Source organism: Lithobates pipiens, unplaced genomic scaffold (genome assembly GCF_037356315.1).
Source record: "Lithobates pipiens isolate NorthernLeopardFrog02 unplaced genomic scaffold, aLitPip1_a1.2 Scaffold_10, whole genome shotgun sequence".
NCBI classification, from domain to species: domain Eukaryota; kingdom Metazoa; phylum Chordata; class Amphibia; order Anura; family Ranidae; genus Lithobates; species Lithobates pipiens.
Genome location: NW_027507686.1, coordinates 166,880,349 through 166,893,422, shown reverse-complemented (window position 1 = coordinate 166,893,422; position 13,074 = coordinate 166,880,349). Strand labels below are relative to the sequence as shown.

General features: G+C 45.5%; 1 protein-coding gene across 2 annotated transcripts in view; it reads right to left on the bottom strand.

Moving 5' to 3' along the window:
* Positions 1-13,074, bottom strand: part of LOC143935467 (uncharacterized) — an 84,115-nt gene that overhangs the window by 22,113 nt on the left and 48,928 nt on the right. For both annotated transcript variants that reach the window (XM_077459370.1, XM_077459378.1), the window contains exons 3-4: positions 2,513-2,644; positions 1,524-1,590 (exon numbers count right to left, since the gene is read on the bottom strand). In XM_077459370.1, the coding sequence (XP_077315496.1) occupies positions 1,524-1,590; positions 2,513-2,644 (199 nt within the window). The remainder of the gene's footprint in view (positions 1-1,523; positions 1,591-2,512; positions 2,645-13,074) is intronic.

The window sequence follows — 13,074 nt, the reverse complement described above, 5'->3', positions numbered from 1 at the left end:
TTGTAGAGCCACCTTTTGCGGCTATCACAGCTAAAAGTCACTTTGGATAAGTCTCTATGAGCTTGCCCTGTATATATTTTTCTAATTTTACTTCACCAACTTATACTATTGTGTTCTGATCCATCACATATAATTTAGATTAAAAAAAAAACATTGATCTAAAGGCTGTAATGTAACAAAATAGGTAAAAAGCCAAGGGGGGTGAATACTTTTGCAAGGCACTGTATATGGGATACAGTCTACGTGCCCAGATCATTTTATATTTTATTCTAGTATTGTTTGAGAATGCTAGAAAACTTAGTTGGTCACTGGTAGCCTATTGTTTTTGGAATATGTAATCCTAATTCTGCATCTCCTTTAATTAAAGTGGATGCAGTGCCAAACAAAGATACGATGACAGGCCTGCTTGATCTGGCTGAAAGAAAGGGAATAATAATCGTGTATGAAACTCTAAGAGCTAAGCTAAACTGAGAACATATTCTGACTTAAAGTTTATCTAGAGCTGAAAAGTTTTTTATATTTGGATAGAGTAGGGGAGGGTTAAAACCCCTGAGGCCTTATTGTTCAAGCACAAGTAAAATTGAGGCGCTGAATACAGATTATCACTGGGCACACTTACTCTGGTTTGGCAACTCTCTACAAAAAAGAGACACCTACTAGAAATGGGGAGAAAACCCAGAGCTGAGAATAATGTACTGTATATACAGTCCAATAAGAGCGCCAAACAAATGACCAATATTATCATTAAACCATTTGATTTGACATTCTCTTTGGACTGTATACAGGTTTTATTGCTATCTATGTCCCCTCTGGGAAGATTAACTTTCTCTATTTATTCTGGAGAACATTATCTCTAACACAAGCAGTGAATTAAACTTATCCAAAATGACTTTAAAAATAAACTCAGTTGCTTGTCTAAAGCTTAGTACACATGGGCCGATTGTGGGGCGACATCAGCTGGTTCAATAGAAACCCGACAAAATTTGGCCCGTGTCTATGGTAGCCAGTCCGACAGAAGCCAGCCATGCATGACCGAAAAATGGTCTGCCGACCAGCTCCCCTGTCAAAACAATAGGGGAGATCGCTGTACTAACATTACATTGTTAGTAAAGTGGTTCCGACCTGAGCTGTGAGTTTTGTTTTGTTCAACTCCCTGGGTTAAATGTAAAAAAAACTAGTAGTGTGTATGAGATTTTAAGTTTGTTGAGAATTTCTCCTGGCCATGGCCCAGTGTTTGATAATATATAATCTTCCCAGACAGTACTGGATGGTAGATATTCAGATTCTGCAGATAACTTTGTCAATGTGGATACCTTTGAACACTCACAGTTGTACATTTTAGTGGAATGATTCTTGGAAATAAATGTACAAAGTAATATTAGTAATGAATAATCTTCCACTGCAAACACTGATAAGAAATGGTAGAATGTCCATAAAGCACAGTAAAAGTCATATAAAGTAACCGATTAAATAAAATAATAAAAGTAATGCAATTTAGTAAAGTTCAGTGCATGCTGACTTACAGAGGAATTGAGATTAGCTTCTTGGCTCTGATTGGATGGCTGAGTGCCAGGAAACTTATCTTTGATCCTGCAGAAAAAAAAAACCCATTTGGGATACTGTTAAAGGGACAGTAAACCTACAGTATGTTTCACTTTACTATATATATCTTGTATTAATAATAAAAATCTTTAAAGAATAACTGAAATTTAACTGAAATTTCATTCATATAAGGTATGCTTCCTGATCAGAATAATCCAATCTCACCTGCTTTGTATGTATACTTTCCTGAACCTTTACATACTATAGCCAAATATACTCAATGCTGGCCTTGCCTGAGCAATCAATTTCCAAAGACTCTAGTATGGCTGTTATCCAAATGTCTCCTACCTTGGCCAAGAGCAAGAAGATTTTGTCTGTGGGGGTGAAGAGTATTTGATCAGGGGCCTAGGCAGTTATGATAACAGCTCTTTTTGAACCCCCTACAAAATCTTACACTCCGAAGCAAGAAACCACAATTCAAAGCAACAAGTAAATAAAAAGATAAAGGCAATTGAGGTTCTATGCAAAACTCAAACTTTCTAGTAAGATGTGCTTGGTCCTACTTCCTTTCATCTCCAAAGTCTCTCTATTGCCTTATTAAGCTGCCTATGACATTTAAATATACATCAAAGACTAATAGGTGGGTGGGATGGAGCAGGGGTATATTTGATTTGAACTGAAGAAGTATAACCGTAGCTAGCTGTATCTCTAGATCTACAGATCATTTTGATATGTTGGTTTTCAATGGAGGAAACTGCTGGTTATAAATTATTCATCATGTGCTCACTTTGGATTGTCCAACTTTATGGCAAGTTTACTTTAAAGTGTAAGTGCGTTTTATGAAATGCCCTTATACTTTAGGGTGAAATGTGTTTTACCTAAATTTTGAAATGAGAATATAATTGGTTATGTCTCACTTTAGCATAGAGTACAGTGTCTGTGAATGGAGACAATATGGTAGTTCCCTCACCTTCTTGATTGGTCTGCATGGTTCTCTGTGGTTTTGTCTGAGTGCTGAGATGCTGCTGGGTTCCCAGAGTCTCCCCACCAGGCTGGTGGGGGTATGATGGGTGCTTTTGTAGCAGATTCCAAGGTAAGATTGCTGACAGCAGAAAGGAAGGGAGTTAGAAATACGACATAAATATACAGTACAGTAAAAAAAAATTGTAAATTAAGAAAGCTTTCAGAAATAGAAGTGTTAAAAGTTTATTTTTATCCATTAACAAACTGAGGGAAATCCAAATCAATATTTGGTGTGACCACCCTTTGCCTTATAAACAGCATCAATTATTCTAGGTACAATTTGTACACAGATTTTGAAGGAACTCGACACACATCTTGGAGAACTAGCTACAAATCTTCTGTGGATGTAGGCTGCTTCAAATCATTCTGTCTCTTTATGTAATCCCAGACAGACCCGATGTTGAAATCAGTGTTCTTTGTGGGCCAAACCATCCCTTCCAGGACTCCTTGTTCCTCTTTACACTGAAGGTAGTCCTTAATGATGTTGGCTGTATGTTTGGGGTCCTTGTTCTGCTACAGAATAAATTTGAGGCCAATTAAACACCTCCCTGGTGGTATGGTATGACGGATAAGTATCTGCCTGTATTTCTCGGCATTGAGGACACCATTGATCCTGACTAGGGATGAGCCGAACACCCCCCGGTTCGGTTCGCACCAGAACTTGCGAACGACCCCCGCGTTCGAAACGAACGTTAGAACCCCATTGAAGTCTATGGGACTCGAACGTTCGAAATGGAAAGTGCTAATTTTAACGGCTAATATGCAAGATAGTGTCCTAAAAAGGGTTTGGGGACCTGCCTCCTGCCGCAGGGGACATGGGTCACTGCAAAAAAAAGTTTTAAAAACTGCAGTTTTTTGCGGGAGCACTGATTTTAATGACGATTAAAGTGAAAAAAAAAGGAAATATTCCTTTAAATATGGTGCCTGGGGGGTGTCTGTAGTATGCCTGTGAAGTGCCACGTGTTTCCCGTGTTTGGAACAGTCCCTGCACAAAATGACATTAAACGGAAATAACACCATTTAAAACTGCTTGCGGTTTTAATGTTATATCTGGTTCCTGCAATATGGTTGAAAATCATTCAGAAAAATGGCATGGGTAGCCCTCCCTGCCCATTACCAGCCTATTTGGGTCTTGTACGCATATTAAGGGGAACCCCGTACCCATATTAAAAAAAGGAAATGCGTGTGGCCCCCAGGCCCTATATACTCAGAACAGCAGTATACAGGCGGTGCAAACAAGACAGGGACTGTGTAGGTTTGTTGTGTTAAGTTGAATCTGTTTGTAATTTTCAACCGGTACATTTTTAAAGTGTAGCTCCAGTCAAACAAACTATTTTTAAGCTTTTTGGAAAACATAGGGAAGGGTTATCACCCCTGTATAATTTGTTTTGTCGTCCATCTTTTTTCATCTCACTTGCTGCTGTCTCCTTGCGTTTGCAAGTAGGAGATGTTTGTAAGTTGGATGTTTGAAAGTAGGGGCCTGCCCTATATTATAGCGGTATGTACTGGGTACAGAGCACGCAGACAGCACGCACTATCTCCTAACACTACTGACTGCAAGCTCTATTATTAACCACTTGACCACTGGGCACTTAAACACCCTTAATAACCAGACCAATTTTCAGCTTTCGGTGCCCTCACATTTTGAATGACAATTACTCAGTCATGCAACACTGGACCTATAGGAAATATTTGTCCTTTTTTTCACACAAATAGAGCTTTCTTTTGGTGGTATTTAATCACCTCTCAGTTTTTTATTTTTTGTGCTATAAAAGAAAAAAGACCGAAAATTCTGTGAAAAAATGAATTTTCCTTCGTTTCTGTTATAAAATTTAGCAGATTAGTAATTTTTTCTTCATAAATTTTGGCCAAAATTCATACTACTACATATCTTTGGTAAAAATAAGTACAAATTGGTGGATATTATTTGGTCTTTGTGAAAGTTATAGAGTCCACAAGCTATGGTGCCAATATCTGAAAATTGATCACACCTGAAGTACTGACGGCCTATTTCCTTTTTTTTTTTTTTTTCCACAAAATTGTCATATTATCAGGTTATTTCACACACACAGCATATGCATACCAAAAGACCCTGGAGAATACAATGGTGGTCGTTGCAAATTTTTATCTCACACGGTATTTGCACAGCAATTTTTCAAACGCGTTTTTTGGGGGGAAAAAACAGTTTTGTGCTTAAAAAACAAACAAAAAAAACAGTAAAGTTAGCCCAATGTTTGCATAAAGTGAAAGATGAAGTTATGCTGAGTAAATAGATATCAAACATGTCACTCTTCAAAATTGCACATGCCCGTGGAATGGCGCCAAACGTCGCTACTTAAAAAATCCCCATAGGCGACGCTTACATTTTTTTTTACTGGTTACATGTTTTGAGTTGCAGAGGAGGTCTAGGACTAGAATTATTGCTCTCGCTCTAACGTTCTCGGCGATACCTCACATGTGTGGTTTGAACACCGTTTTTTTTCCCCAAAAATATATTTTTGATTACTTTTATTCCTATTACAAGGAATGTAAACATCCCTTGTAATAGGAATATGGGGTGACAGGTCCTCTTTACAGGGAAATCTGGGGGACCCCACATCTCACCTCTAGGCTGGGAAGCCTGAAATAAAAAAAAAAAAAAAAAAAGATTCTGGCTTTGATCGTACTGGCGAGTTGGTAGAAGCACCGGAGGGCGGTGAGGGGTTGGGGGCGTCTATGGCTGGGTATCTCCGAGTATGGCTGGGTATGGCAATTTATGGCAGGGTATTGCAGAGTATTGGCGGGGTATTGGCGGGGTACTACAGAGTAATAGCAGGGTACTGCAGAGTATTGGGGGGTACTCCAGAGTAATGGCAGGGTACTGCAGAGTAATGGGGGTTACTGCAGAGTAATGGGGGTACTGCAGAGTAATGGCAGGGTACTCCAGAGTAATGGCAGGGTACTGCACTGCAGAGTAATGGCGGGGTACTGCAGAGTAATGGCGGGTACTGCAGAGTATTGGGGGGTACTGCAGAGTATTGGGGGGTACTGCAGAGTAATGGGGGGTACTGCAGAGTAATGGCAGGGTACTGCAGAGTAATGGCAGGGTACTGCACTGCAGAGTAATGGCGGGGTACTGCAGAGTAATGGCGGGGTACTGCAGAGTAATGGTGGGGTACTGCAGAGTAATGGCAGGGTACTGCAGAGTATGCACTGGTATTGCAGAGTATTGGCAGGGAATTGAGGGGTTAAATTCGGTGAGCAGCAATGTGGACACTGCAGATGCAGCCCACATCGCTGCTGACACCGATCTCTTTCCCCTCCGCTGTACCGATCGGTACAGAGAGGGGAGGGAGGAACCGGCGTCATAACATGACGCCGGTTTGTTTACAAGTGATCACTCCGTCATTTGACGGAGCGATCACGTGGTAAACGGCCGCGACGAGCAGCTGTTTACCGTGATCCGTGATGCTCTCGAGTGCGCGCCCCAGGGGGCACGCGAGAGCAGAATTCTGGGAGGCCGTTAATTAACGGCCTCTCAGAGTTAAACAACCGCCCTGAAGCCGTTAATCGGCAATGGGCAGTTGTTAAGTGGTTAAAGCTAGATCACTAGCTATATAGGTGAGGTGAATATAGTGGTGTATACTGCGGTCAGGGCACAGACAACAACCACTACACAGCAGCAAGATAGGAAATCAGCCAAAAACGATCGGTGTGTAACTGTGTTGAAGGTACACAGAACACCCACTGCTTCAGATGCTAACACACTACACGATGCCGGCTCAAAGGCGGCCTTATATAGTGTGGGGCGTGCACTACACAGCCTGAGCTATGATTGGCCACAGGCAGGATGCCTGTGGCCAATCATGGCTCTCCTCGCTGCTGGCGCTACGATTGGCCAAGCATGCGGGGTCACAGTGCATGCTTGGCCAATCATGAGCCAGCAATGCACTGCGCCACCGCAGTGCATTGTGGTCCGCGCGCGCCACTCGAATTTTGACGCGAACGGCCCAAACGTTCGGAATTCGCCGAACGGACGAACAGCCAATGTTCGAGTCGAACGTACGTTCGACTCGAACACGAAGCTCATCCCTAATCCTGACCAAATCTACAAATCCATTTGCAAACATGCAGCCCCAAATTTGGAAATAACCTCCACCATGCTTCACTGTTGCCAGCAGACACTCCAGCCCTTTGCGAACAAACTGTCTCCTGCTACAGCCAGATATTTCACATTTTGACTTGTCGGTCCAGTGCACCTGCTACCATTTTTTTGCACCCCAGGTCCTATGTTTTCATGCATAAATGAGTCACTTATTTTTTTCACGTTGGAGGTATGACTTTTTGACTGCAATTCTTCCCATGAAGAGCACTTCTAATCCAAGATGTCTTTAAACTATAGATGAGTGTACCTGGGTCCAACTAGTTCCTGATAGTTCTGTGCTGATGGCACTGCTGGATATCTTTCAGTGCTGAAGGGAAGTGAGTATCATTTGTCTTTTATCTGCTGCATTAAGTTTCCTTTGCCAGTCACTACATCTACAGTGCTTAAAGTGGTTGTAAACCCTTTACAACCACTTTAAACTACAGACAAGCCTATAACTAGGCTTGCCTGTAGCTGCACTGGATATCGCCTAAACCTGCACAGTTTAGGAGATATCCCTGTATTTGCATGTGCCAACGTCATGTGGCACATGCGCACTTAAGTCAACTGAATCAATGGCAGTACGTGCCATTGCTTCAGTTGTACCGTGCCGTTTGCGGCGGGAGTGACGTCATAGCGGCTCCGGCCAATCACAGCGCCGGAGCCGTGATACCTGGAAGCAAGGCCCAGGTGACATGTCGGCGGACTGAGGGGGAGAAGAGGATGGCTGCGGGGGTTTCATTCTCGGGTAAGTAATTCATAATGAGCTAGTATGCTATGCTAGCATACATAGCATCAGAGGCCCCCCTTACATCAGAGTCCGCACAGAGGCCCCCCTTACATTAGAGCCCACACAGAGGTCCCCCTTACCCCAGAGTCTGCACAGAGCCCCCCCCCCTACACCAGAGTCAACACAGAGCCCCCCCTTACACCAGAGTCTGCACAGAGCCCCCCTTACATCAGAGTCTGCATAGAGCTCCCCCTTACATCAGATCAACTACATTATGGGCTAATTTTAGATGTAAGGTAGGGGGCTTGGTATAAATGAACTGGGGTCTATCAGGCAGTGTTTTCCGTAACTCAACATCTTAAAGAGGAAGTAAACCCTGATGAGTTTACTTCCTCTTTCATTCCCTGCAAAGGCAAAGCATAATGGACTACTATGCATCGCATAGTAGTCCATTATGTGTCACTTACCTGACACAGGAGCCAGCGAAGTCGCTGCTGTCCCCTGTAGTCCGCCGCATCCATCTTCTTGGTGGGGTCTTGCAGCTCCACCGCTGTCATTCGGCGAAGCCGCGATGACGTCACTCCCGCGCATGCGCACGGGAGCTGACACGCGAGGCAGCTCCGTCGTTGAGAATGCCGCGCTCAGTGCGCCTGCATGCCGCTGTCTACAGCGCATGCGCCGTAGACAGCAGTGCCCGTTTTCGGGCAAATATCTCCTAAACCATATATGTTTAGGAGATATTTCTTGGACCTACAGGTAAGCCTTAATCTAGGCTTACCTGTAGGTCAAAGTGGTTTGTAAGGGTTTACAACCACTTTAATAACATATGTAGGCCAATGCTCTCTGATCATTTTCTCCATCTATTTATACTGACGGGTGAAGGGCGACTCCAAAGTCCTTTCTATTCATGTCTCCTACCATTCTGGAATTGGAATTATAACCTTTTTCACTAAACCTCTCTAATAGAGATCTAAATGCAGTGCCGATCCTGATCTCCCTGGGGCCCTAAGCAAAATTCTGCTAAGTGGCCCTCTACCTAACCCGTGATGCCGTGAACTATGTAAACCATTTGCCATTTCCACACAGTAACACCTGACACTTCAGTGCTCCAAATACAATCCTCCCTCCTTTAAACAAAACAGTTCAAGAATAAGTACAACAATATAGAACAGAATGAGTCCCTCCTTACATCAGGATCCCCAGAGAGCCTCCCCTTACATCAGGGTCCCCATAGAGCCCCCCTTAGATCAGGGTCCCCATAGAGCCTCCCTTACATCAGGGTCCCCATAGAGCCTCCCTTACATCAGGGTCCCCATAGAGCCCCCCTTACATCAGGGTCCCCATAGAGCCCCCCTTACATCAGGGTCCCCATAGAGCCCCCCTTACATCAGGGTCCCCAGAGAGTCTCCCCCTACATCGGGGTCCCTAGAGAGCCCCCCTACATTAGGGTCCCCAGAGAGCCTCCACCTATATCAGGATTCCCAGAAAGCCCCTCCTTACATCAGGGTCCCCAGAGAGCCTCCCTACTTACATCAGGGACCTCAGAGAGTCTCCCCCTACATCAAGGACCCCAGAGAGTCTCCCCCCTCATCAGGGTCCCTAGAGAGCCTCCCCTTACATCAGGGTCCCTAGAGAGCCTCCCCTTACATCAGGGTCCCTAGAGAGCCTACCCTTACATCAGGGTCCCTAGAGAGCCTCCCCTTACATCAGGGTTCCTAGAGAGCCTCCCCTTACATCAGGGTCCATAGAGAGCCTCCCCTTACATCAAGGTCCCTAGAGAGTCTCCCCCTACATTAGGGTCCCCAGAGAGCCTCCCGTTACATCAGGATCCACCGAGAGCCTCCCCTTACACCAGGGTCCCCAGACAGCCCCCCTTAAATCAGTGTCCTCAGAGGGTCTCCCCCTACATAAGGGTACCCCGGAGAGCCCCCCCTACATTAGGGTCCCCAGAGAGCCTCCCCTTACAACAGGATCCCCAGAGAGCCTTCCCTTTCATCAGGGTCCCCAGAAAGCCCCTCCTTACAGCAGAGTCCCCATAGAGCCCTCCTTACATCAGTTAAATCAGAGTCCATACAGAGGTCCCCCTTACATCAGAGTCCACACAGTGGTTCCCCCTTACATCAGAGTCCGCACAGAGGTCCCCCCTTACATCAGAGTCAACACAGAGCCCCCTTACATCAGAGTCCGCACAGAGGTCCCCCTTACATCATAGTCCGCACAGAGGTCCCCCTTACATCAGAGTCCGCACAGAGGTCCCCCTTACATCAGACTCCGCACAGAGGCCCCCCTTTACATCAGAGACCCCCCTTACACCAGAGTCTGCACAGAGCCCCTCCTTACACCAGAGTCTGCACAGAGCCCCTCCTTACACCAGAGTCTGCACATAGCCCCTCCTTACACCAGAGTCTGCACAGAGCCCCCTTACACCAGAGTCTGCACAGAGCCCCCCCTTACATTAGAGTCTGCACAGAGCCCCCCCTTACATCAGAGTCTGCACAGAAATTCCACTTACACTGTAAGGGGGAGCTCTGTGGACTCTAATGTAAAGGGGAATCCTCATTTAAGGGGCAATCTGATGTAAGAGGTGTTCTGGGAACCTTGATTTAAGGGGGAATGATAATATACACTCCCGTCCGGGGGAGGTGAGGAGGACAGAGAGGCCATCCAGGATTGCTGCTGCTGGGGATCGTCCGAGCAGATTGGAGCTCCAGGAGCACAGCCAATCCGCCATTGGGTGCCCCCCCACAGTGGCGCTGCCCTACGCAGCTTGTGTAGTGAGCATATAGGGCAGATCGGCTCTGTCTAAAAGATATCCTAATAGAGAGGTTTCACGAAAAAAGTTAAAATTCCAAAGATCTAGAGAAGACTAAAAGAATGATAGGAAACCTTCTGTTTAAAAAGACGGGAACCAGTAGAAAGGACTTTGGAGTCGCCTTCATGACAGTCTTCACTCGCCAGTATAAACAGATGGAGAAAATTATCCGAGAGCATTGGCCTAGATTATTAAGAGGTTGAGTTACGGAAAATACTGCCTGATAGATCCCAGTTCATTTATACCAAGCCGGCTACCTCATATCTAAAATTAGCCCATAATGTAGTTGACTCCCCCTTCCCTCCCCCCCCCAAAAAAAAATCGTTATGTTTTTAGATCAAGTGGGATTTTTCAGTTGTTGAAAGTGTATGATTTCTCGAACTTCTAAACTTAGAGGAAAACCATATATTTTGGCTCTCACGTGGACAGTCCTTTAAAATTAAAAAGTTCATTACATGTGGGACCACGCATGTTACTTGCCTCTTAGCTTGCCCATGTGGTCTCCAATATGTGGGTAGAACCACGAGAAAGCTGGGCGTCAGGCTTAAAGAACATGTAAATAATATTAAAAAAGGGTATAAACACCACAGCCAACCACTTAAGGCTCTACGACGGGAGAGATCCCAGTGGTATAGACAGAGTTGAGGCCCACTGGAGAGGAGGCAATTTAAAAATGGCAATTTTCCAGAATGAAACACAGTGGATCCATTGTTTAGGAACTATGAGTCCTTTGGGGTTGAATATTAAGTTGAACTTAAATTGTTTTCTTTCAAATTGGTGAACTATTAACATTTTTGTATTTTTCCTTTTTTTTAAAAAAAAGTTTGAGATTTTCAACATTACAATCGCAGGAAAACATGAACAATTTAAGCATGTAGTATGCATTAAAGTATTACAATCAGACGACAGTTGAGCATTTTACATTGGAATTTTGACCAGGAATAATGCGATTTACGTCAACAAAGAAATAGGATGTAGTGGTGGCACATAGGATTTTGTTCGCCCATGGCCGGGATACATTTGATTGAATATGTTTTGTTTTAATTTTAATCTGGGCTCATTTTTGGACCCGAGACGTTCCGGCTTCTGTTTGAGCAATGGGGATTTTCGGTGTGGGTGCTGGGAAGTCCCTTTGCATGTCAACCCTACATCCGTTCAACCCTAAAGGGAGCTTGTATTTTTCCTTTTATTTTTCTTAATAATTTATATTTATTTTTATTTTCATTATTTCTTATATTCATTTTTTATTTCCATTTTATTTTATTTTTTTTCATTTATATTTTAATTTATTATTTTCTATTTTCATTTATTTTATTGTTTATATACATATATATTTTTTATATTTATTTTTATTTTTTTATATTCATTTTTATGTGTAATTTTCTGAAATCATGTGTCAGTAGCCTTGTGACTGTAATTTACAAATCTAATTGGACTCTGTTGAAAATAACTGAGGTGTACCCCTGAGGACGTGCATGTGCATAAAGCATGTTGAGAGGAGCCTATGTACTGACGTCACCCCGCTGCTTCCGGTTTCTGGTTCGGCAGCCCTTAGGCCGCGTACACACGCGCGGACTGTTTGCCCAACCTTGTTCGTCAAACAGTTTCGGCAAACTGTCCGCTCAAAATTTGCATGAGCGGACTTGCCCACACACGAGCGGACTGTTTCAACGAACTGTTTGCCAAACAGTCCGCTCAACTTTTGAAATGAACGGACTCGCCCACGTAAGGCGGAGGCAAATCCGCCCATTTCGAGCGCGTGTACAGGTAGGCGGGGCCCGCGAAGGAGACGTCGCGGGCTCCGCCGCCTGGAATGGGCTTAAAGGGGAACCCCAACGCCGAAAAAAATCGGCGTGGGGGTTCCCCCAAAGTCCACACCAGACCCTTGTCCGAGCACGCTACCCGGCCGGCCAGGAAAGGGGGGCGAGCGAGCGCGCCCCCCCTCCTGAGCCGTACCAGGCCGCGTGCCCTCAACATGGGGGGGTGCCTTGGGGAAGGGGGGGCCGCGCGGCCCCCCCACCCCAAAGCACCTTGTCCCCATGTTGATGAGGACAAGGGCCTCTTCCCGACAACCCTGGCCGTTGGTTGTCGGGGTCTGCGGGCGGGGGGCTTATCGGAATCCGGGAGCCCCCTTTAAGAAGGGGGCCCCCGGATACCGGCCCCCCACCCTATGTGAATGAGTATGGGGTACAATGTACCCCTACCCATTCACCTGTGAAATAAAGTACAAAAAAAAACACAACACAGGGAAAAAATATTTTATTGCACAGCTCCGGGGGTCTTCCGTCTTCGGGGGTCTTCTCGCCGGACTCCTCCGCTATGTGTGTGTAGCTCTTTTACTAGCGGAGGAGTCCGGCTTTCTTCCTCCCCGCCGCCGGCCTCTTCTCCCGACTTCGGGGGTCTTGTCCCCCTCTTCGGTTCTTCTGCCGGGCCACCGCGCCTTCTTGTAGCTCTTTTACAGGCGGTGGCCCGGTCTTCTGTCGCCGCTGCCTTCCGTTCTTCTGTCGCCGCCTTCGGTTCTTCTGCCGGGCCACCGCGCCTTCTTGTAGCTCTTTTACAGGCGGTGGCCCGGTCTTCTGTCGCCGCTGTCGTCGCCGCCGCCGCCGCCGCCGCCTTCCATTCTTGTTCTTCTTCTTGTTCTTCTGCTTCTTCTCCTGGAGATGTTGACTCGACGAGCTCTCCGGCCGGAATGCCAGAGCCGCGCTGTGCGGTCACTTATATAGTGACAATGGGGCGGTGTCACATGGTATATGTCACATGGTATATGTCACATGGGTTGGTCACATGGTGACCCCGCCCCCTTACGATGTCATAGTCCCCATGTGACATCAACCCATGTGACCA